This window comes from Plecotus auritus, assembly GCF_963455305.1.
Source record: "Plecotus auritus genome assembly, chromosome: 2".
NCBI lineage: Eukaryota > Metazoa > Chordata > Mammalia > Chiroptera > Vespertilionidae > Plecotus > Plecotus auritus.
The window spans coordinates 88,362,954-88,385,144 of NC_137771.1; the positions used below are offsets into that span (position 1 = coordinate 88,362,954).

The 22,191-nt window shown below is 42.3% G+C and overlaps 1 protein-coding gene across 3 annotated transcripts in view; it reads left to right on the top strand.

Moving 5' to 3' along the window:
- The window catches only part of NEDD9 (neural precursor cell expressed, developmentally down-regulated 9), a 44,581-nt gene extending 23,374 nt beyond the window's left edge, over window positions 1-21,207 (top strand). For all 3 annotated transcript variants that reach the window (XM_080654216.1, XM_080654217.1, XM_080654218.1), the window contains exons 3-7: window positions 11,693-11,794; window positions 12,274-12,375; window positions 13,475-14,722; window positions 16,054-16,143; window positions 18,678-21,207. In XM_080654216.1, the coding sequence (XP_080510342.1) occupies window positions 11,693-11,794; window positions 12,274-12,375; window positions 13,475-14,722; window positions 16,054-16,143; window positions 18,678-19,187 (2,052 nt within the window). In that variant the 3' untranslated portion in view covers window positions 19,188-21,207. The remainder of the gene's footprint in view (window positions 1-11,692; window positions 11,795-12,273; window positions 12,376-13,474; window positions 14,723-16,053; window positions 16,144-18,677) is intronic.
- The last annotated feature ends 984 nt before the right edge of the window (window positions 21,208-22,191 follow it).

Here is a 22,191-nt window from a genome sequence, read left to right on the forward strand (position 1 = left end):
TAGTACTGGTTGCACTCGTCTTTGAAAGAGGACTTGTTTGAGTACATTGTGCAAAATGCAGAGAGGGATACCATCAGAAACACACGGGGTTCTAAATAACGTGCCACAAATGTGGTTGTCAAGGTTCACTTCTAGAGGGATGTGTCTTTCTTAAAAGATATAGAGGCAGTAAAGCATCAAACAGACTGTCAAATTACTGCGGTAAGGTTAGGGAGAGGTGGGGGAATTAAGAGATCAACTGAAGGACTTAAATGCATGCATATAAGAGTAACCAACGGATGCAAAACATTGGGGAGTGAGGGCATGTATGGGAGTGGGGTGGGGGGGGGGTAATGGTAAGATATGTACACATATAATACCTTAATAAAAATTTAAAAAAAAAGATATAACCTCAGTAACATTTGAAGAGTACAAAGGAGTCCTCTCTTTCAAGGGACCCCAGAGTCAATCAGTTTTTGAAGCAAAGGCTCCTTTAGCAACGCCATAATCACATCTGATTTATTTGGATAATTTTTGTAATATTTGTTTCATACAGCCTGGTGCTTAAACCATTTATTTATCAGAATAATTATTTGTCTTCAAACTTACCACCAATCAACTGTGCAGCATTTAGAATGTTATTAAGTTACTAATTTTTTCAAGATAGTTTTGGATCTAAAGTAGGCATGACTCAATGGTACCTTTGAGCTTTGGCTCCATGTTAGGGACATTATATCCGTAATCTCATCTAATCCTCTCAATAGCCTCATAAGGTGTTCCTCACAACCTTCACTTTACAGGGAGGGAGCTGAGGTCTAAGGAGTAAGTTAACTTGCTAAAGGACATAATTCTAGTAAGCGGTAGGATTGATATTTGAGCCTGCGTCTGTCTGACTCTGAAACTAATGATTTTTACATCCCAGCTAATGGTTGATGTTGCCAAGCCCTAAAATAAGATGGCATATTTAGACACTTCATTAGCAAATCCAGCTCACCAGAATTCTGGGTGCTAACTAGCATCCTGTTGGCCAGGAAGAATTCAAGTCACTCCAGAAGGCTCCCACCTCAGATGCTTCGAGTCACCTCAATGCTAAAAAAATCTGAGTAAGAGATGAAGAAATGCCCACCGCCCCCCTGCAGTGGTCAGTTTCATGGCAGGCTGATCCAGAAGTCCTGAGCAGCCATGAAGCTGATGTAAAGTCCGTGGTACATGGCTGACACTATTGCTATGTTGGCTTTCTCTGCCACTGAAAATACAGTCTTTTCAAATAACTTCAGATTGCTTCACATGGAAACTTCATTTAACCAGACATAGTTAAATCTCCCAGAATGGGCTTGCCAGTAAAAGGGGCACCCCAAAAAATAAGATACCCAGATCTTAAGTTTTTCTCATATAAGGAAGTAACTTTCTTTGGGAGTGTTTGTGAAAGTAGAAGAGTAGAAAAATTTTAACATGTCTTATAGGCAACAGGACATTCTGTGGGCCCAGCTAACCAAGGTTCTCATTCACTCCTCTGTCATTAATGAGCTGAATAACCTCTCTGAACTTTAGCTCCCTCAACTGTGAAATGGGGAATAAGGCTGGATTGTCTTTAATGGTCTTTGCTAAAATTTTATGATCCAAATATCCTTATCTGATTCTTTCATAGAGTTGCTTGAAAAGTTTAATGAAATGACCTGGACTCAAGATTTTTAAACAAAAGACACTCAGGTGTTGATGTAAATTTCAGTTGACCCCAAAGTGTTGGCAAATCCTCCTTACTGTTCCTTTAGGATTCAATCCACCTTCCTAGAAACCACAGTCTCCTTTAGAAGGTAGAACCATGTCGGTAGAAAGCAGGGAGCAGGCAGGAACATAGAGAGGGAGCGCTGGGGCATGCTAAGCCAGGGAGAAAGAGTTGGCAGATCGGCTTCCATACCTGGTCTGGGTATTAAGAACTCTTCTCTCTTCTTTGTTACGAAGAGCTAAGAAAGTACTTCATACTGGAACTCATTATTTTCTACCCATTTTCCTTTTTAATCCTCTTGGCTTGGCAGAAGCACTTGGTGGGTCTGATGTTTCTAGAAGCAACAACCCTGGGTCAGCCCCCTTCAGAACTGGCACTGAACTCTGCCACGTGGTCAGTTTGCTCCATCAGCCAGCCTGTCTTTCCTCCCAGTTAAGCCATGGGGGGTCTCCTATTTAAAGAAGGAACAATACCCATGGGCATTTGGGTCCAGACATTTTCATTCCTTGATTTCTTTCCATAATTATATCCCCTTTAGGGCAACTGTGGGCATCTCTCTAAAATCCACTTCAAAAATCTAGATTTAGTGTTTAGTGTCCTGTTGAATTTATTTGGACATCAAAAGAAACAAAATGCTTGTGCCTTTTCTAGTTTTCATTCAAAGAACATTCTGGTTCATGGGATATTTAAAAAACAGCTTTGCTATATCCAACTGTCACGGGCTGTATTAGGCTTTGTCCAGAGAAAGACCTAACTACTTAGGAACCCAGACGTCATTTCCCATCATGTTCTTTCACATTAAAGAGCTTCTAACTGCTCTTTGGCGCTTGGTCACTCCATAACTAAATATTGCTTTAGCACTCACTACACAAAGAGCTTCCTGAAAGCAGCAGGGGAGACGTGCTAGGGCCTTAACAATCAGGGCACTGTTTCCATTGAGTGGTTCGCCGCCCAAATGCTGTGTCAAATGAAAGTGACCCAAGAGCCCCATTCCACTTTTGAGCTTTCAGTTGTTACTTTTTCCTCATTTGAAAAAGAGATTGACCGTAATTTAGATGTGTCTAGCAAAAGGCATAGTTCTAGCATAAAATCAAACGTCAAAATGTCTTTAAAGGAAAGTAAATTGCTTCCCCAAAACAGGGAGAAAAATCTTGATGAGTACAAGATAAGCATTAGGAAGGGTTAACCATGGCCATGGCCCGTGAAGGTGGCCAGACCCAGTTTTCATTATATTGTTGCTATGCAAGTAAATAAATGAGCTCACTGCTACACCCAGGCTGTGCAGAGAGAATTTACAAAGAATTAATAAATCCAGTGTAGGAAACATGTGGCTTTTTCTCTGGTAATAGAAAAAGCAACTAGTAATCTTGGATTTTAAACAGACAAACTTCTATAACTTTGCAGTTTCTGAATATTGGATCCAAGTTCTAATGGGCGGGCAGTGATAATAGGGATGTTTCTTTTCCTATGATTTTCTTTAAAGGGAAAGGGTCACATCGTTCCTGGGCTTGAAGACAAAGAGGTTATTATATTGTGGTGGTTCTGTTAATGCTTTTTAAGGGCATTTAAGAGAAATGAGTCCTTTCCAACAGGCAGTTTTAAAAGTCTAAATACTCTTATTAATGCATGAAACTCAGAGATAAAAATAAATAAATAAAGTATAAAATTCTAAGTAAAACAGGGGATGTGGGGGGATTAGAGATAGACAGGAAGCAATCTAATTTTACTTTCCACATATGCCAAGAAAAATGCAAATAGATGGCTGCTAACCAGTGAAGCCCACTTTTGAATTCTGACAACTTTAAGTACTGTTAATGGTTATAAATATGTACTGTAATCAGTATGGCACAGTGGCACTTTTTAACTTGTCATCAATTATTCATTATATTTCCTGAGCACCACCTGGGTTGCCTAGCTCTTGAGTAGGCCTGGGGGCCAAACACCAGGAGCTGGTCACACACATTCATGCTCTGCTAGATTCATGGGTATACTCCCTTGGTCAATTATCAAGGCTTAATATTTATATTTATATTTATATTTATATTTATATTTATATTTATATTTATATTTATATTTATATTTATATTTTCTGTCTTTATTCTTCCATGGGGTTACTGGTAGCATGGTAGGAGGGAAGAAGTCCAAACGGGAACAAGTATTGGAGGAGAGAGATGAGAAGTTGTGATAAGTAGGTTGGTGGTACGGCTGGCATCAGAAAAACGCACAGCTGACATGGCGGGACCAGAAACCTTAAGAATGAGCTTTTGCAGGATTTTTGGGAGTGAGGAGGATCTGACTTCTTGAGTGGCACACCTGCTCCCTTCCCACTTCCCTCAGCGCTCCACTGAATTATCAGCATGCAGTTGAGAAGCTGAAGATCTCCTAAACTCAGGGCCTCTGCTGCTGAGATGCCCCAATCCCAGGCCCCCACCAGCTCTTCTTTAAGGAGGCAAGGTGATGCCCAAGGAAAGAAGCCCCTAAGCAGATGAGGCCTTGGTACTCACAAGTTATCTCATGAGAAGTACCTTGCTTTTAGATATTCAGATAGGTATGTGCCCTACTTCTTGGTGAGATCCTCTTGACAAACCCAGCTTGTGATCTTCCACTGAAAAGGCCTTATCTGAAGAGAAATTCAATAAAGTGCCCTGGGTTTGGGACCTTGCCATCTTTCTCTTGGATAAACGTCTCTATCTCTAAGCCTTATAAAGCATGTTTTCTCCTGGGGTTTTCCACTGGAGTGTCTTAGGCTGTTATGATGATAAATGTGACAATGGCAACACTGATATGACCAAGTAAAATAGTAACCCAAGTAAAGCTACTGATGGTTATCAAGGGCCAAAGTCTCTTGTCATTTACTGCTTTGATTTAAAATTCCCATTGTCTTGAAGACCTCACTAGGAACACTTCATGCATTTGTGAAGATTAATTTCTTTCTATCTGACTTAAATCTAAGAACAATTAAATTTTTTTCTCCCATGGTTTAATCATGAAACATTTTTAAGCAAATGGCCTTCAAACCTATCACTAAGACACAAACAACATTCTCATCATATTAGGAAGAAAGCAAGAATATGCTGTTGTTTGTCTTGTTTCTCAGTCTTGTCTCCTGCATTCCTGGCTATCTTTGACTGTGTGTTGGACATTGTATTTTTTAGATATTTACAGAAATCATTTAAAGAAATCTTATAAAGATATTCTCTACTTTGAGAATGGATTTTATTTCCTTTTCTCAGCCTCATGGGCGTACAAAGTTCTAATTTCAAACATTGAGATATTCTTGCCAACCCTCATGATTAAAACCTAGCCTCAGCCTATGCAAGGGTGAGTTCAGTTAATCTTTACTTTGGCATGCAGCCCTTAAGGTCCCAACCCAAAGTGGGGCATGGTTATCAGGGTCTCTACCTTGGTAAGCCACTACCTAACATTCATATCCCCCATCACCCAGCTATAAAAAACACAATGTAGCATCAGAGACAACAGTTTCAGATCAGCAAATGTCCTCAAGGAAAATGCAACCTCAAAATTTGGGCTTATTCTTTACTTCCAAATTTGGACCCAGTAATTCTTTACTTTCTTTTAACTCTTTATTGCTATTAGGAAGATTTTTAATATCTTTTTCTCATTTTCTTAAGCTGTCTCCAGTAGAATGTTTGACCTAAATCCATAGGTCAACCTAGATAATAATTATATTAAAAAGAGCTCAGGCTTAAGGGTTTACTCTATGCTGAGTACTTTATGGACTTGATCTCATTTAATGCTCATAATATTCTATAAGTATTTTATTATCATTTTACTATTGAGGAAACAGCTTAGAATGAACAAATACCTTGGTCATGTTCTCATAGCTAGTAAGTGGTAGAAACAGGGTTTAGATCCAGCTCTGTCTGAGTCCAGCTGATGTTCTCAATCAGTCCCTCATCAGACCTAATCCTTTTGATGAGCTAAAGGCCCAATGTGGCCATGGCCCCTCCTACACAGTTTCCCATGACACAGGCCTGTCGCATATTCTCACAACTAGAGAAAGCTTGACCCCTGTTCCTTTCTATTGTATTTTCCTTCTGATATTAAGGTAAAAAGCAGAGTTTGTTTTTATTTCTTTTTTGCACAGCTCCCCCATATGTTTCTGGCTTGTGGCTGAAAGGAACACAGGTGTTTGTGTCACATGCAGGCTCTAGATTTGGGAAAAAGAAACCATCTAGTGGCCCAAGTGGTTTGCACCAAATGCAGTGCAGGTGATCACTTTCCCATGGGTTCTGATTTCTCAGCTTTATCTAACAGTCACTCTACTCCCTCACTTGCCCGAAGCTACCATGCCTGGCTGATAAGACACAGTTCTACCCCTTTGTCCCTTGGATCCCATTCAACCCAAAGGTTAACTTATCTGGAAACCAGTCTTATCCTATACAGGCAGACCTTGTTTAGTATCCTCTCTAGATCCATATCATCTTGCTAAGAAAAGCCTTGAGTTTTTCCTTAGTTTGTTAATACGTTCAGTCAATACATTATTTAAGATCTGCTATATTCAAGACACAGTGCAGAGCCCTGCTGTTTATATACAAATGAAGAAGAGGCCCTGGCTGGTTAGAGCGTCATCCTGATATATCAAGGTTGTGGCTCAATCCCTAGTCAGGGCACATATAAGAATCGACCAATGACTACATAACTAAGTGGAACAACAAATCGATGTTTCTCTCTCTCCCATTTTCCCCTCTGTCTTTCTCTAAAAAATCAATAAATTAAATAAAAATGTCCTGGCTGGTGTTGCTTAGTGGTTGCTTGGGCACAGTCCCCAGCACCTGGGTGTTGCTGGTTCTGTTCTCAGTCAGTACAGATGCCCGAGTTGCGGGCTTGATCCTTGGTAGGGCCCATGTAAGAGGTAGCCAGTCTATGTTCCACTCTCACTGATGTTTCTCTTTCCCTCTCCCTTCCACTCTCTCTAAAAATCAATTTTAAAAAAACCTTTTTTTAAAAAATGAAGAAGAATGATCTCTGTCTCCACAATGCTGAGGTGAGGTACTGAAACAGTCAAACCACAAGTGATAAGTACCATCAGATATGTATGGATGACATGCTCCTGGAGTGCCAGACGGAGATACTTATTGTATCTGTCTGGGAAAGGCTTCATGGGAGAGAGACACCCTACCTGACCTTGAAAATTGCATGAAATTTGAATCTGAGAATAGGAAGAAGAGCATCTTGGACAAAAACACAGCATGAGTAAAGGCACAGAGGTGTGAAGGCAGGATGTATATTAAAAGCAGAGTCTTTCCAAGGCATGGATTCAGTGAAGAGCTGCCCTCAGTGGCTCTCAAGGTACTGAAGGAGAAGGGCGGAAACACACCAAGGAAGGCAAAGACTGGCAGCCAGGGGGACAGAGGTATGCTTAGTTTGGCCAAGGTGCTGTTTAAAATATTTGAGCCAATTTCTAAAATCAGATTTCACCTAAAAATCCAGATTTCTAGTTTCTTCTGGAACTTGAAAGATCTGGGAACACAAGCAGTATTTTTTTAGGATGGCAGTTGACTGGAACTGAAGAATAGCTGCCTCTTTTCAGTAGGTGTCACGTCTGTCTCCCCTACACAGAACCTTCGCTTGCTTCTTCCTTCACACTATCTGCTCAACCCCACAGGTGTCTAAGCAGCAGGCCAGGTGCAAGCTCAGCTGAACCAAATGTGGAGATGAATGACAGACCCCAAGGGCCTCTATTCCAGCTCACTGATTCCCAAATGGGTTAGTTTTCAGGGTTCCCTAGATCTGGCTGCTACCCCAAAGATAGACTCCTCTTTAAATTTTCAGCATGCACAGCTCTCAAAATTAGGAGATGTGGAAGTATTTAAAGCATCTCTAAAAACAGCTCATGCTGCCCAGGATCTGAGGCCCAAAATTGTGTAAATCAAACACATCAAAGTGTGGGGCCTGCCTGGTTGCTTGTTTTTAGGCAAGCTGATTAGTGAGAAAGCTGACACAACCCAGTCTCTGAACTGTTAATCCTGCCCTGCCAGGGAGGTTGGAGATTTATTAAACAGACTCTCCCTGTTCTGAATGTCTATGGTCAGCCCTTCTTCTCTGCCTCATAGCTCTCCTCAGTGTCCACCTTCAGACTCCTTCGTTAGCTGACAAGAATGGTACTGACATCTGAGGAAGGTCAGATTCCTCACCAGGACAGGAAACCCACCCTTGGAAAATGCCAATCCTCTTCCAGGGTGATCAGGAAAGCAGTTGCAGCAGCGTCAGTCATAGAGCCCAGGAATCCCACAACTTAGCCCCTTGGTGGCAACACTAATGAACTAGGAGGTCAGTTTGGTCATTTCTAAGTCTAAGCGCTTGTAACTATAAATAAATACATAGCAGGAAAGGAATGCAGAAAAGAAAAACGAACGGGGCGGGGAGGGGGTAAGGGAATGAAAACATAACTGTATTTCATTGAAAAAGTTAGCTTAAAATGCCCTTTGTGTGGCAGTTCCACCAGTACCTTGCTGGCAACGGCTCAGGAGAATTCTTCCAAAACCTGTGTCACTTTTGCTAGACGTTGGTGTTCCTCGTAGGCTGGGGTTCAGTAACTCGGGGACAGTAGAAAGGTTTTTGTGTACTATGTCACACAGGAAGAAAAGGCCTGATGGACCACAAAACTGGATACTTTGTAAGGTACAGAACAGTCAGCACTTTCCCTTGAGGAGAGAACACACAATTAATTGGCAGGAAAGCAACCCAAGTGATGGGCAGGGAAGGAAAGCGTCCAAAAGTCCATTTCCAGCCCCACGTTCTTTCAGGCGTCAGAGTGCATTGCTGTACTCCCTGGATGTGTCTGACCAGATGCAAATGCTGGTCCCATGTAAAAGCCATTTGTGGACCAATGTGAATTAGATGGTAACATCGGGAATGCTGGAAACAGAGAGGTTGTATTTTGTTGGCTTTATTCCCCTGTGGTTTGCACCATCTGTTTCTTTTAATGCATAAACAAGGAAAATGACTGGTTTGGAATACAAAGTTTTTCAAAAAAACAGATGACCACAGGCATCCTCTAAATGAGAAAGAGAGAGCAAGTTGGGATTCCGTGACATTTGTCAGGAAGTGAGATGTTAAATACTGGGAAGCATTAATGCTTTGCCAGGGAAGCTCCACAAAGGCAAGGAAAAGCCTTGTCCATGCTCCACCTTCCTGAGGTCATGCCCTGTGTTTACATTTCACCAAGGGTTATTTTCAGATCCCAACACCGCCCACCCCCCTCCCTTCTTAAACTAAAGATGAAGCTGTTCAGCATAACCAGCCTTGGTTTTCTATTAGCAGTATTGCTAACTTGGCAACCTTGGATAGAATCTACTATTAGAAACTTTTAGAATGAACAAAGGCTGTGTTGTGAGCGTGTGCTACTATAAAGCCAAAATAGAGAGCTATAAATAGAGGAGCTGATGAGAAAGACAAAGAGAAGATACTTTATTTCTCTCCTCGACAATAGTGAAATATATATATAAGAGGGCATTAGGAACAGTGTGTTTTTCTTGAGCAAAGGGTATCCTGCTTTCAAAAGGACTGCACAACACAGTGGCTACTCCATACAATGGTTCTGTATGCTCTGTGCCAACAAACCTTAAAGCAACAGATTCTTTTTTTAAACTGAAGACAGTAGAGAGATTTGATGGAGTGGTGACTGCATTCTAATCTCTTTTACCTTCATTGCAAGAAGCAATCAGCCTCAAGCATCAGGGATTTAAAACCAAACTGAACTGGGGCCTTTTAGAGCCGCTGGGGAGAAGAGCATTGGTACATTTGGCTGAGTTCCATCTTTTCCAGCACAAGACAGACATGAGCATTTTTCACATCGTTTGTAGGCAGCCTGACGCCAGAGTTTTCATATTAGAGAGAGGATAAAAGATGACAATCTCTTAGGGAACCATCAACTCCTCCTAATTTGCAAGATCTGTTCTCAAAAATTCCATGGGCAATACCGAGGTGGGCGCTGTTAGTCATTCAGGGGCAGGGGTTAGGCAGAAATAAGACCCTGGCAATTTAGAAGCCTTTGGATAATTAAATACATTTCAAAATGAGTTTAAGTTCAAATAATTTCTCTATCCGTGCTTAGGACACAATGAAGTATCCTATCTAATAAAGAGGGAATATGCTAATTGACCATATGCTAATTGTCACAAAGATGGCTGTACCCACAGCTGAGGCCAAGTTCCCATAACAAGCCTTAACGAGCAATCAGCAGGGACCTGAGGCTATGCGCTCCCCCACCCCCATGTGGTTTGACAGGGGACTTGACAGGTGGGGCTTGACAGGGGACTTCAGGTCGCACCCCCCACCCTGGCACCAGGCTTGGGGACCTCAGACCGCACCCGCCCCCCCCCCCCCCCCGGCCCAGCTGGGCTTGACGGGACCTCAGGCCTTGCCCCCAACCCAGCGGGGCTTGATGGGGGACCTCAAGGTGCACCCCCAGTGCTGGGTTGGGGGAACTTAGGCCATGACCCTGCCCAGCGGGGCTTGGTGGGGGACCTGAGGCTGCGTCCCCCACCCAGCGGGGCTTGACAGGGGATCTCAGATCATGTCCCCCACCTGGTGGGGCTTGACAGAGGACCTCAAGGCATGCCCCCCACCCCGGTCTGGGCTGGGGGACCTCAGACTATGCCCCCTGCCTGGCAGGGCTTGACAAGGGTGGGACTGGCCAGGTCTGGATCTAGCCCAATGGGGTGGGGGGGGGCTGGCCGGGTCTGGGTCTCATGCGATTTTGAGGCACATGTGGGTGGGTGGGGACTTAACTCTGGGTCCTGTGGTGTGCCCCAGACTCTGACAGGAGGAAGGTTTTCATATACATTTTACTAATTTTCTTTCATCTCTGACACTTCTATTATAGAGAAAGGGCAAATCGCAATATTAAATTATTTCCTCTAATTAATCCCCTTTTAATGTGCACGAATTTCGTGCACCAGATCACTAGTGTAGATATGAAAACACAAGCCTGTTGGGTGCAATTGATGTGATTGACATTGGCTCCAGGTGCCGGGTTTGTGATGAGTGGATTTGACTTCTGCCGGCCCTTGGACTTGGATACTGTCTGCGATGTTTGCTTCCCTGGTGGAAATGGGAAAATCATTAGAGACCCATGCTCTGTTCCTAGGACTCCCTGACTCAGTATTTAATTTGTTTCCCACATTAGATTGAAAGCTACTGGAGGCTTCTAAAGGCAGCACTGTGTGAGCATTGGTTTCATGAAAGTACTCTAGTGACCTGTGGAATTTTTGTTATAATCATAATAATGGCAGATGAAGAGGCGTCCTGGGGAAGGCATGAGAGGAATTTTAAGTGGCTGAACTCAATTTGCATTATTCATTTTACAAATAGTTTCAGAGCCTTAATTTTTTTTTTCACTATGCCCTGCTTTTGAGGCTCCAAAGCAATAATCTAGGGCAGTGGTTGGCAAACTGTGGCTCGCGAGCCGTGGTTTGCCGCTCTGTTGACTAATGAGTTTGCCGACCAATGACCTAGACTCTCAGTTCCAATAATTACAGGCTGTTGTTCCTTGTGATTAAGCCCCTATCCCAGTGGTCAGCAAACTCATTAGTCTACAGAGCGGCAAACTACAGCTTGCGAGCCGCATGTGGCTTGTGAGCCACAGTTTGCCGACCACTGATCTAGGGTATTCGTAACTTAAAAGTGGTTCTCCCTTCAAGCACATTTTGGGAATTGAGTCTTTATTTGACCAGCTTAGAGATGATTTTGTTACCATGGGGAAGGGGGATAGAGATATTTCAGGGACTTGTTCTTCATGGGGATTCAAGAGGAATTAAAGTTTACTGGCCTCATGTCCTCTTGTCTCCTTCCTTTTCTCTCCTTTCTTTTTCTTTGGGGCCTTCCTTCCTTCCTTCCTCCCTTCCTTCCTTCCTTCCTTTTGATGGGAGCAATGAAGGAAGAGTGTCCGATGAGGAGACTAGGAGATTCACTTAGGACTCGGGCTTGGAATTTTATACTTCTGTGTCTTCTTGCCCACAGGTGATAACCCCCGTGAGGACAGGCCATGGCTATGTGTACGAGTACCCATCTAGATACCAAAAGGACATCTACGATATCCCTCCTTCCCATTCCACTCAAGGGGTACGTACCAGGCCCATGGTCCCCATGGGACAGGAGCACTTTGGGTTGCATTCCTTCAGCACTACATGGGAAAGGAAAATTACAAATTATGTACATTTCATATGAAGCTTAATTTGTCTATTCAGGAGCCCTTGTAGCCAACATTATTAAATTATATTTTCTGGATTTGCTTTATCAGGAAATCCTAGGGTTTTATCTGTCAAAGCTTTTGTTGCTTATCATTTTATTTCAGGAAGTATGTAATATTAACTACAGTTTAAAGTACAGACAGTGTAGATATTCCACTTATGATCATTTTTACATTCTATCTAAGTAAAAAAATAAATTAAAAATTTTTTTCACCAACTCCATGTTATATAGAATGCTGTAAAAGAGGAAGGATGTACATAAGCTGGTAAATAAATCCATAGTTCAAAGCTTAATTAAGCATAAAAAATGACAAGTATAAGACATCCCTAAACTCAGGTATTTATTTTCAGGTATATGATATCCCTCCATCATCGGTGAAAGGCCAGGTGTTTTCAGTTCCAGTGGGAGAGATGAAACCTCAAGGGGTCTATGACATCCCTCCTACTAAAGGGGTAAGTGAGCTCCTACAGAGAGCAAAAAAAGTGTGTGTGTTTATTTACTGGAATGAAGCAGGAAGGACAAACCAAAAGAAAAATTAATCTCTGTGAGAGAGTGAAGGGATGGGAGGGAAGGAGAAAGTGAGGTAGGAAAGGCAATAATTAAAGATAACCCTATGGATTCCACATTTAGACCCCCTCCCTCCCCCACTAAAAACAGGGTAGTCAATAAGGAGAGTCAATAAGAAGGTAAAATCATTCATTCAGTTTGGCAAGCAACTAATATATCTCATATGTATATAAGGTGTCACAGCACACTCTGTCCATGTATAAGTGTTAATGAATTTGATTCACTCTGCTACCCTCATGAGGAGGCCTACACAGGAAGTACAGTTATCCTTATTTTACAGATGAGGGACGTGTGTCTCAGAACACCCAAGTGACTTATGAAGTATCACACAGCTGGTAGACCCAGGGAGAGACCTGAGGTCTTCTGACACCTAGTGCAGTGTATTCATGCATACTCTGCCTCTCAGCCTGAATCCTCCAAGGCTGGGACCCAGAGAGAGCAACTCAGCCAGCAGAGCACACATAACAGGCAGCACTGGGGCCAGGGGAAGGACGAAGGAAGTGGGAGCAGAGTGGGGCCTTGGAAATACCTCTCATTAGTGGGTGGGAGTGGAAGAAGAGGAGGCAGTAAACAGGACTGAGAATCCAGGCCTTCTTCTTTTGTTGTTGTTGTTGTTAATCTTCACCCAAGGATATGTTTTCCATTCATTTTTAGAGAGACTGGAAGGGAGGGTTTGCGGGGAGGGGAAGGAGGAGAGAGAGAGAGAGAGAGAGAGAGAGAGAGAGAGAGAGAGAGAGAGAGAGAGAGAAACATTGATTGGTTGTCTCCCGCACATGCCCCAACCAGGGTCAGGATCAAACCTGCAATCCAGGTACTTGCCCTTGACCAGGAACCAAACCTGGACCCTTTGGTGCATGGGCTGACATTCTAACCACTGAGAAACACTGGCCAGGGCCAGGCCTTCATTTTAATGTGCAGTTGTTTCCCCATGTTCACATGAGCCAACTCAACAAATACTAACTTCAGGTCCTACTTACTTTTCAGGTATATGCCATTCCACCCTCTGCTTGCCGAGATGAAGCAGGGCTCAGGGAAAAAGAGTATGATTTCCCCCCTCCAATGAGACAAGCTGGAAGGCCAGATGTCAGACCTGAGGGCGTATATGACATCCCCCCGACCAGTACCAAACTGGTGGGGAATGACCTTCAAATGAAATATAACTGTGATGCTACAGGAGCTGCTGAACTGGTAGCACAAAGACACCCAAGCATTTCCCTGAAACACCCACCCTCACAGCTGGGACCGTCAGGGGGCACTCAGAATGATGCGTATGATGTCCCTCGAGGGGTACAGTTTCTGGAACCACCAGCAGAAACCAGTGAGAAAGCAAACCCTGAAGAAAGAGATGGTGTTTACGATGTCCCTCTGCACAACCCAGCTGATGCCAAAAGCTCTCAGGATGTGGTAGATGGAATCAACCGATTATCTTTCTCCAGTACAGGCAGCACCAGAAGTAACATGTCCACGTCTTCCACCACCTCAAAGGAATCTTCACTGTCAGCCTCCCCATCTCAGGACAAAAGGCTCTTACTGGATCCAGACACAGCCATTGAGAGACTCCATCGGCTCCAGCAGTCCCTGGAGATGGGCGTCTCCAGCCTAATGGCACTGGTCACGACCACGGACTGGAGGTGCTACGGATACATGGAACGACACATCAATGAGATACGCACTGCAGTGGACAAGGTGGAGTTGTTCTTGAGGGACTACCTGCATTTTGCCAAGGGCGCTGTAGCAAATGCTTCCTGCCTCCCGGAACTCATCCTCTATAACAAAATGAAGCGGGAGCTGCAAAGAGTGGAAGACTCCCACCAGATTCTGAGCCAAACCAGCCATGACTTAAATGAATGCAGCTGGTCCCTGAATATCCTGGTGGTCAACAAGCCCCAAAACAAGTGTGATGATCTGGACCGCTTTGTGATGGTGGCAAAATCGGTGCCTGATGATGCCAAGCAGCTCACCACAACAATCAACACCAATGCAGAAGCCCTCTTTAGACCAGGCCCCGGCAGCTCCCATGTGAAGAATGGGCCTGAGAGCATCATGAACTCCACTGAGTACCCCCATGCTGGATCCCAGATGCAGCTGCTGCATCCTGGAGACCACAAGGCCCAGACCCTCAACAAGGCATTGCCTCCACACCTGAGCAAGGATCAGCCTGTAGCTGACTGTAGCAGCAGTGATGGCTCTGAAAGGAGTTGGATGGATGATTATGACTATGTCCACCTACAGGTAAAGCAACCAGACTCCTAAACCACCTATAGTCACATTCGGGGAGCCCAGAAGTAAGGCCTGTGAAGCTGGCAGGCTGGACTACCAGAGGAGAGAACATGATTAATGTTAATCCAAACGGTTCACTAATTGGAGGCAATGTACATAGGGAAGAACACTGGCCTGATAGTCTAGAGTCCTTGGCTTGAGACCTTCCTCTGACACTAATTGTATGACCAACTTATGTAACCTCCCTGGGTCTTATTGTCCTCATTTGAAGCACAAGGTTGTATTTGATCCTACTGATGGAAGAGACTCCTAGGTAGGAGAGTGGGCCCTTGGAGAATCATACCAGCACCACTTCTATTTGCCTTTTATGATATAGTTCAACATGATATTTTATTTTTTAAAATGTGGGCAGGGAGTTTAACTGTTTAGAAAAAACATAATTGAAAGCCTCTGCACTAGAGAATTTCTAAGGTTCCATCATATCTACTGTGTGTGTGTGTGTGTGTGTGTGTGTGTGTGTGTGTGTGTGTGATTACTTACAGAAAACTTAATCTCATCTCAGACTTACCTTGAAGACCACTGGGCATTTTCGAGTTGATCTAGATTCTAGAACTTAACCTGTATATGGGAAATTGGGCAGTCACAGTCTGCCTCCTACAGGTGGAAATTCCACCAAGTTGACCTGGGGTCTTGATAACTTGCCCTTTCACTTTGGGAAATTAAAACATTCTACCAAGATCCATTATTTAGAATTTAGCTTACTATCTTACTCTGCCATTCTTTTCATTTGACTAAGAGCCAAAGATTACCCTGAGAACTATAGTGTTTAGCTACAATTCCCTTGAGTGCAGGATACTGGGGAAGGAAACACTGAGCCACACCTAGTGCTATGGAAAGGGCTGGTTGTCCAATTCTGCATATTGAGAAATATTATTATGGTGTAGAGTTGTAGATGATTCACAGAAATTAGAAGTGCAATGTGACCACATTTAAACCTGGGTTAGGAGGTTAATGGGTTCAAGTATAATCTATTAGAAAAGAAACTTAAGAAATAGTACTGGATAAGGAGACTTGAAGGGGATCTTGAATAGCTCTCTGAAAATGGTAAAGTGGAACAGAGAAGGTGGTACCCTACATGTAGCCATAACTTAACACAGTTACTGTGAAGGTCTGGCTGAGAAGCACATCATCCCTGTCTAGGATTCATGGAGTCTAAATGGGCATGTGGGAAATTACCAAGGCAGTGGAAAATGAAACAGTACCTACGCATTTGTCAATGAAATTGTTAGCATAAGTGAATCATAGTGGTGATGTAATGTTTTCTTTATGTTGAAAAATAATAGGGTAAAGAGGAGTTTGAAAGGCAACAGAAAGAGCTGCTGGAAAAAGAAAATATCATCAAACAGAACAAGATGCAGCTGGAACATCATCAGGTAAGTTCAATCAGGACAAAAACCACTTGGTATTGAAAAGATTTCCTGCTTAATAAGAAAGGTGTAACTTCAAAAGATCAGGATTTTGATCCTTCCAGCACACTTTAGTATAAATAAGCCCCAAGGCATATAATAGGGTATAAGAACAAAGAGAAGGTTTATGCTCTTAGTAATCCAGCTGGTATACCTGGATTACATCCAAACAACAATTTTTCCAGGCTAAGCCTGTACATCTAACATATTAGGACTGTTTGGGTTAAGGCTGTTGATCTCAATGAACAAGACCCACTCAAGCTAGCCCAGGCAAAAAGGTTCTCTAGTCAGGGAAATTCTGGAACAGAAAATGAAGATATATACCCAAGTCCAATGAAAACTGGGAGTGTAAATTCTTTCTCCTTCTTGTACTTCCTTTGCTTCTCTTTAAATTTGCTTCCTTCTTCCCTATTTTCTTATAGTTTCCCCTTCTATAGATGGCTTTTCATCTTACCTGATAGTCGACTCCTGCTGTGGTTCATCAAATTCCTAAAAAAGAATCTGATTAGTCTGATTAATCTGTCTGTCTGTCTATCTATCTATTTCCCTACCTACCTATCTCTCCCCTACAACACAAGCCTCTGGGTTGGCTGCTCTTGGTCAAATCAAAGGGTAGGAGGGCAGGATCCAACATTTTCAAAATATACCCAAGTCCATTTACTAAGGACTTTGGGCAAGACAGAGTCATTCAAAAGTAGAGCTTGAGTGGGGCAGATAATTATGGGTATTGCTAGTGCAAGGGCATAAAAATAAAGAGGAACCAATTGAGGGTTTATAAGTCCTTTTTTTTATTAAAAAGAACGGCATGTAGAGACATGAAATGGCAATTGCACTCAGGAAACCAGAGTTCTATTCCTTCCTTTCTGACTAACCAGCCGTGTGCCCTTAGACAAGTCATTTAAGCCCTCTGAACTTCAGTTACTTTTCTATAAAATGAGAAATCCCTCAGCCCTCTATCTAACTAGATGATGTATTTATAGACATATTTTTGAAAGCATAAATTCAGTATCCTGAAGCAGCACCCTATCTCTGTTTATGTTCGTTTTGGCATTAGGCCAAGTAAGACTGCAGGGCTTTAGGTAACTTATTGAAACCATAGTAATTTCTAAGAAGAAAACAGATTCTATAGAAAAGTAAAGCTCACTGTGCATTTCTCGGGAAGGAGCTGGGCGAGGTTATCCCTGCTCTACCTCAGGGTGAAAATTGACTGAGTCCTAAGCTCAGGTTACAGATAGTCCTTACCTGCAAAAGACAGTCTCTCTTGAGAGTTGGTGAGATAGCTGGAAGTTATTATTATTGCAATTTAAATAATACACCATCTGGGGGTTGTAATAAGAGAAGGAAGAAAGCTAACACTTGTTGAGTCTGACTCTGTGGCTGTTGTTTTCTTTCAACAGCTCTGTGGAACTGTTAAATGATGCACAATTAACATTCAGATTTTCTTAGAGATGTTCTTTTCCATAGTACAAAAATAATTATGTGCATTAGTCTTTCCTGTAGCACTGGATAATCTATATATATAAAAGGCTAAGTGACTGACCGACCAGCCCACTGGCCAGTAGGTATGATGCACACTGACCACCAGGGGGCAGACACTAAATGCAGGAGCTGCCAAGTGACAGCAACTTTGCAGAGTGTCCTCATGCACTCTGGGACCCTTCGGGGGATGTCAGACTGCCAGTTTCGGCCCAATCCCCGCAGGCCAGGCCAAGGGACCCCACTTACTCTGCAGATGCCCTTCGAGCTCCAGCACCACCCCAGGTGTGGCCGGCCAGGGAGGGACCACGGGAGGTTGGCTCCGGGTTGTGTCTGGCCCATCTCGCCCTGTCCCACCCTCCTGACCACCTTCTAATTAATTTCCTTTCAATGTGCACAAATCCGTGCACCAGGCCTCTAGTGGCATATATAAATCTGGACAGAAAGAGTAAGAGTGGGTCATGGAGTTTCATTTATCTTAGCAATGGGTCAGGGTTGTACTGAGAAATGGGTCATGGGCTGTCATTTGTACCAAGCAATGGGTCAGGGATTGTCATTTGTCTAAGCATCTTGAAGGACAGAGTCAAGGCTTTCCTGTCAGCAATTTACTTGATCAAGAGATCCCTACATTTGCTTTCCCTGCACCACTCAACATTTATAAACATTTACATAGAGGCTATACTATACCAAACATCGTTCTAAACACTTTGTAAATATTAACTCACTTAACTTTCATAAAGGTATAGGTAACAGAGCTGGGTTTAAACCTTGTGCAGTCTTCAGTCTAAGGGCAGAGGAAGCCAATCATCCAATCTTAGAAAGTCAGAGCTGGTGGATTTCTTAGGGATCACCTTTCTCAACTTCTACATTTTACACTTTAGGAAAGCAAGGCGACTTGACCAAGGCTTCACATCTAATAAGCACCTGGGATTAAAACCTCTGTCTTTTAACACCAAGCCCTGATTAGTTTCCATTACAGCATACTGCCTTACCCTCAATGAAATCTGCTTTTGTCTTCCTTGCAGTTAAGTCAGTTCCAGTTGTTGGAACAAGAAATTACAAAGCCCGTGGAAAACGACATGTCAAAGTGGAAGCCCTCTCAGAGCCTCCCCACCATAAACAGCAGCGTGGGCGCTCAGGATAGGCAGTTGCTTTGCTTCTACTATGACCAGTGTGAGACCCATTACATTTCCCTTCTCAATGCCATTGACGCTCTCTTCAGCTGCGTCAGCTCTGCCCAGCCCCCGCGGATCTTCGTGGCACACAGCAAGTTTGTCATTCTGAGCGCGCACAAACTGGTGTTCATTGGAGACACACTGACAAGGCAGGTTGCTGCCCAGGACATTCGCAACAAAGTGATGAACTCCAGCAACCAGCTCTGCGAACAGCTCAAGACTATAGTTTTGGCGACTAAGAAGGCCGCCCTCCACTACCCCAGCACTACGGCCTTGCAGGAAATGGTGCACCAAGTGACAGACTTGTCCAGGAACACACTGCAGTTCAAGCGCTCTTTGCTGGAGATGGCAACGTTCTGAGAAGAAAAGGAGGACAGGGGGACTGAGTGGGTTACTAAGGAAAACTGGAAATATTATCTGGTTTTTGTAAATGATATCTATTTTTGTATATATTTTATATGGAAATGAAATATTTTAACATTTTATGGGTTAGACAACATTCAGAACTTCAGGGATCTAGAGAGGGAACTTGGTGTGTGTGTGGTTCTTGTGTACACATGGAAGTATCCAGAACATAAACTGTACAGAAACTTGTCCACGTGCGTGTGTGTGCCTGTGTATTCATGTTCGTTTGTAGATGTTTGTCTGATACATTCCATTCAAAAACATGAATTAAGCACCTTAGCAAGCACCTCCTAATGCTGCATTTTTTTTTTTTTTTTTTTTTTTTTTTTTTAGAAAACATACCAGCTGGTTGTAATATACCTACATATACTAGCAATTTATTTTGGGCCTATCACTTCCATGTCTGGGAAGGATAGTTTATTTGCAAATGCTCACCTCCTAAATAACAAGGCATGATATAACTTATCCTTCTTTTGAAGCGCCTTCCAAAATTGACTATCTTGGACACATTAGTACAAACGGTCTCACTTCTGGTTGAAAAAGTTTCAGAAAGTGATCTAAGTTCTTATATTCTGGGAGCTGGAGAGGGAAGAGACACGTGTGGTAAGAAGCCAAGTCCCAGTTAGGATTGGGTTGTTTCAACACTGTGAGGACATCACGATAAAAGGAGAGAGTGTGTTTCCTGGGACTATTTAATGGTCTGTACTTATGAGTGATTTTTCCATGAGATTTTCCAGATGATGTTTTCAGATTTGCAAAAACCATATTATTTGCAGCAGGAGTTTATAAAGACACATCAGGCTCTAATCATCCACAAAAAGAAGGATGATTCTGTCTGCAGGTGTAAGTAGAGGCCTTTCTGACTCTTAGCATTCACTTAGGTGCTACTACCCCTCCATTACCTGAGAGAAGCCGGCCAGTTCCTTGGTCACCAGAATTTTAGAGCCACTAGGCCACATTAAGAGAATTTATTGCTTGATATTCTACCCTCCGTAAACCATGCATAGGCAGACATGACAGAGTAGCTATACTGAGCCCATTTAATCTTTACAACTCTCTGGACAACAATCCTGCATACACAGCCCACCACTCAGCACAGCATCCATTACATAGTCTGTCCCCTTGCACCTGCTGGTGTTGGCACAGCACAGACACACCACAAGCCATCTGATTCATCATAGGGCAAATAAAATACTTCCTGCCTGGTGAGAAAATGCACTCACATATTACCAAGTCAAGAAGCATGCTATCACCCTGGCTAGTGTGGCTCAGTTTGGTTGAGTATCAACCCATGCACTGAGAGGTCACCGGTTCAATTTCTGATCAGGGCACATGCCTGTATTGCCTGCTGGATCCCCAGTGGCGGGGAGGTGGAGAGCGGGGAGGTGCAGAAGGCAGCCGATCAATGGTTCTCATTGATGTTTCTCTCTCTTCCCCTCTCTCTAAAATCAATAAAAATATAAAATAAGAAAGAAGTACACTATCTATGGTCTTTCAGTCCAGTTCTTATTTAATGGTTTTATTCCAGCCTATTTGAAAACATTTTTATTTACAATATATGCTTTAATAGAATTAAGCTTGCTTGTTTTAAACAACCAAATCATTGGAACCGGACAAGATTTAAAGAGAAGAATGTGTGATCTCAGTATCAGTGAAACTTATCATAGTAGGCGCTTTTCAAAACAACCGCTATTGTACTTCTCAAAGTTCTGCTCTGCCAAAATAGGATTAAAAGTTGTATTGTTATATGATAAGTAATGTGTAGGGAGGAAGGGGATTGCTGAAAATCGACAACACTTGAAAAGTATAAAAGTGTGTCCTTGTAGATTTCATTGTAAATGTGTATTTCTTAGGAGATGACAGATTTGTTCTAAGTGGTGACATTTCATGTTTGTAAAACCAAAATGTTCAATCTGTATTACTCTCTTTGTTATTGTGTATGTAGAAGCTATTTTAAATCATTAAATTTTTTAGATCTGTGTTTTCATAGCCACTGGGTTTTCTTTTTCATATTTCTCTCCTTATCAAAAAATTAAATACAGGCTTATCTTGGCACTCCTAATACAGAGTCATTTTATCGATACCATAGATCTGGATTTTTTAGGAAAATCAAGTTGTGTATATTTTTATCTTGTGTCACTTCACAGTGTATTTGCATTTGAAGAAAAATCTGGGATCTGTTAACATTATCAAACCCAAATATCTGGAACAAGGCTTCTCTTCACCAGAAAGCCTGTACTTTTAAGTAATGGAAAGGATGATTTCTGCTATAATATGAATGCTGATATTCTTGTGGTTTTAGAATCAAAGGAAATCGTTCCATTCGTTCTGGAATAGACATAAAAAATTTTTAAATAAACTGTATTTGATGAAAAAAGATTTATAACCACGTAAATTATTTTTAATGTTTAGACTGCTCTTTCACTCAGGTATCCTACTGAGATTTATAGGTAAAGTATTTTAATATACCTTGTATCACTTGCCCACATCTATAAACATTAATTGGTTTTGAAAAAAAAAAATGATGCTTGAACAACTAGATCTCTCCATGAAAAAAAAAAATGAATACTTACCTTACACCCCACACAAAAATTAACTCAAATAGATCATAGACTTAAATGTAAAACCTAAGGCACTGGCCAAGTAGCTCAGTTGGTTAGAGCATTATCTTGATCACCAAGGTTGTGGGTTCAATCCCCTGTCAGGGCACATACAAGAATCAGCCAATGAATGCATAAATGAGTGGAACAACAAAGCAATGTGTATTTTTTTCTCTCTCTGTCTCCATTTCTCTCTCTCAAATCAATAAATAAAAATAAATTTAAAACAACACTAATACTTCTAGTAGTAAACAAAGGAGAAAATTTTTGTGTAGGTAGACAAAGATTCCTTAGATAAAACACAAATAAGCATAAATCATAAAAGAAAAATCTGATAATTTGGACTTCTTCAAAATTAA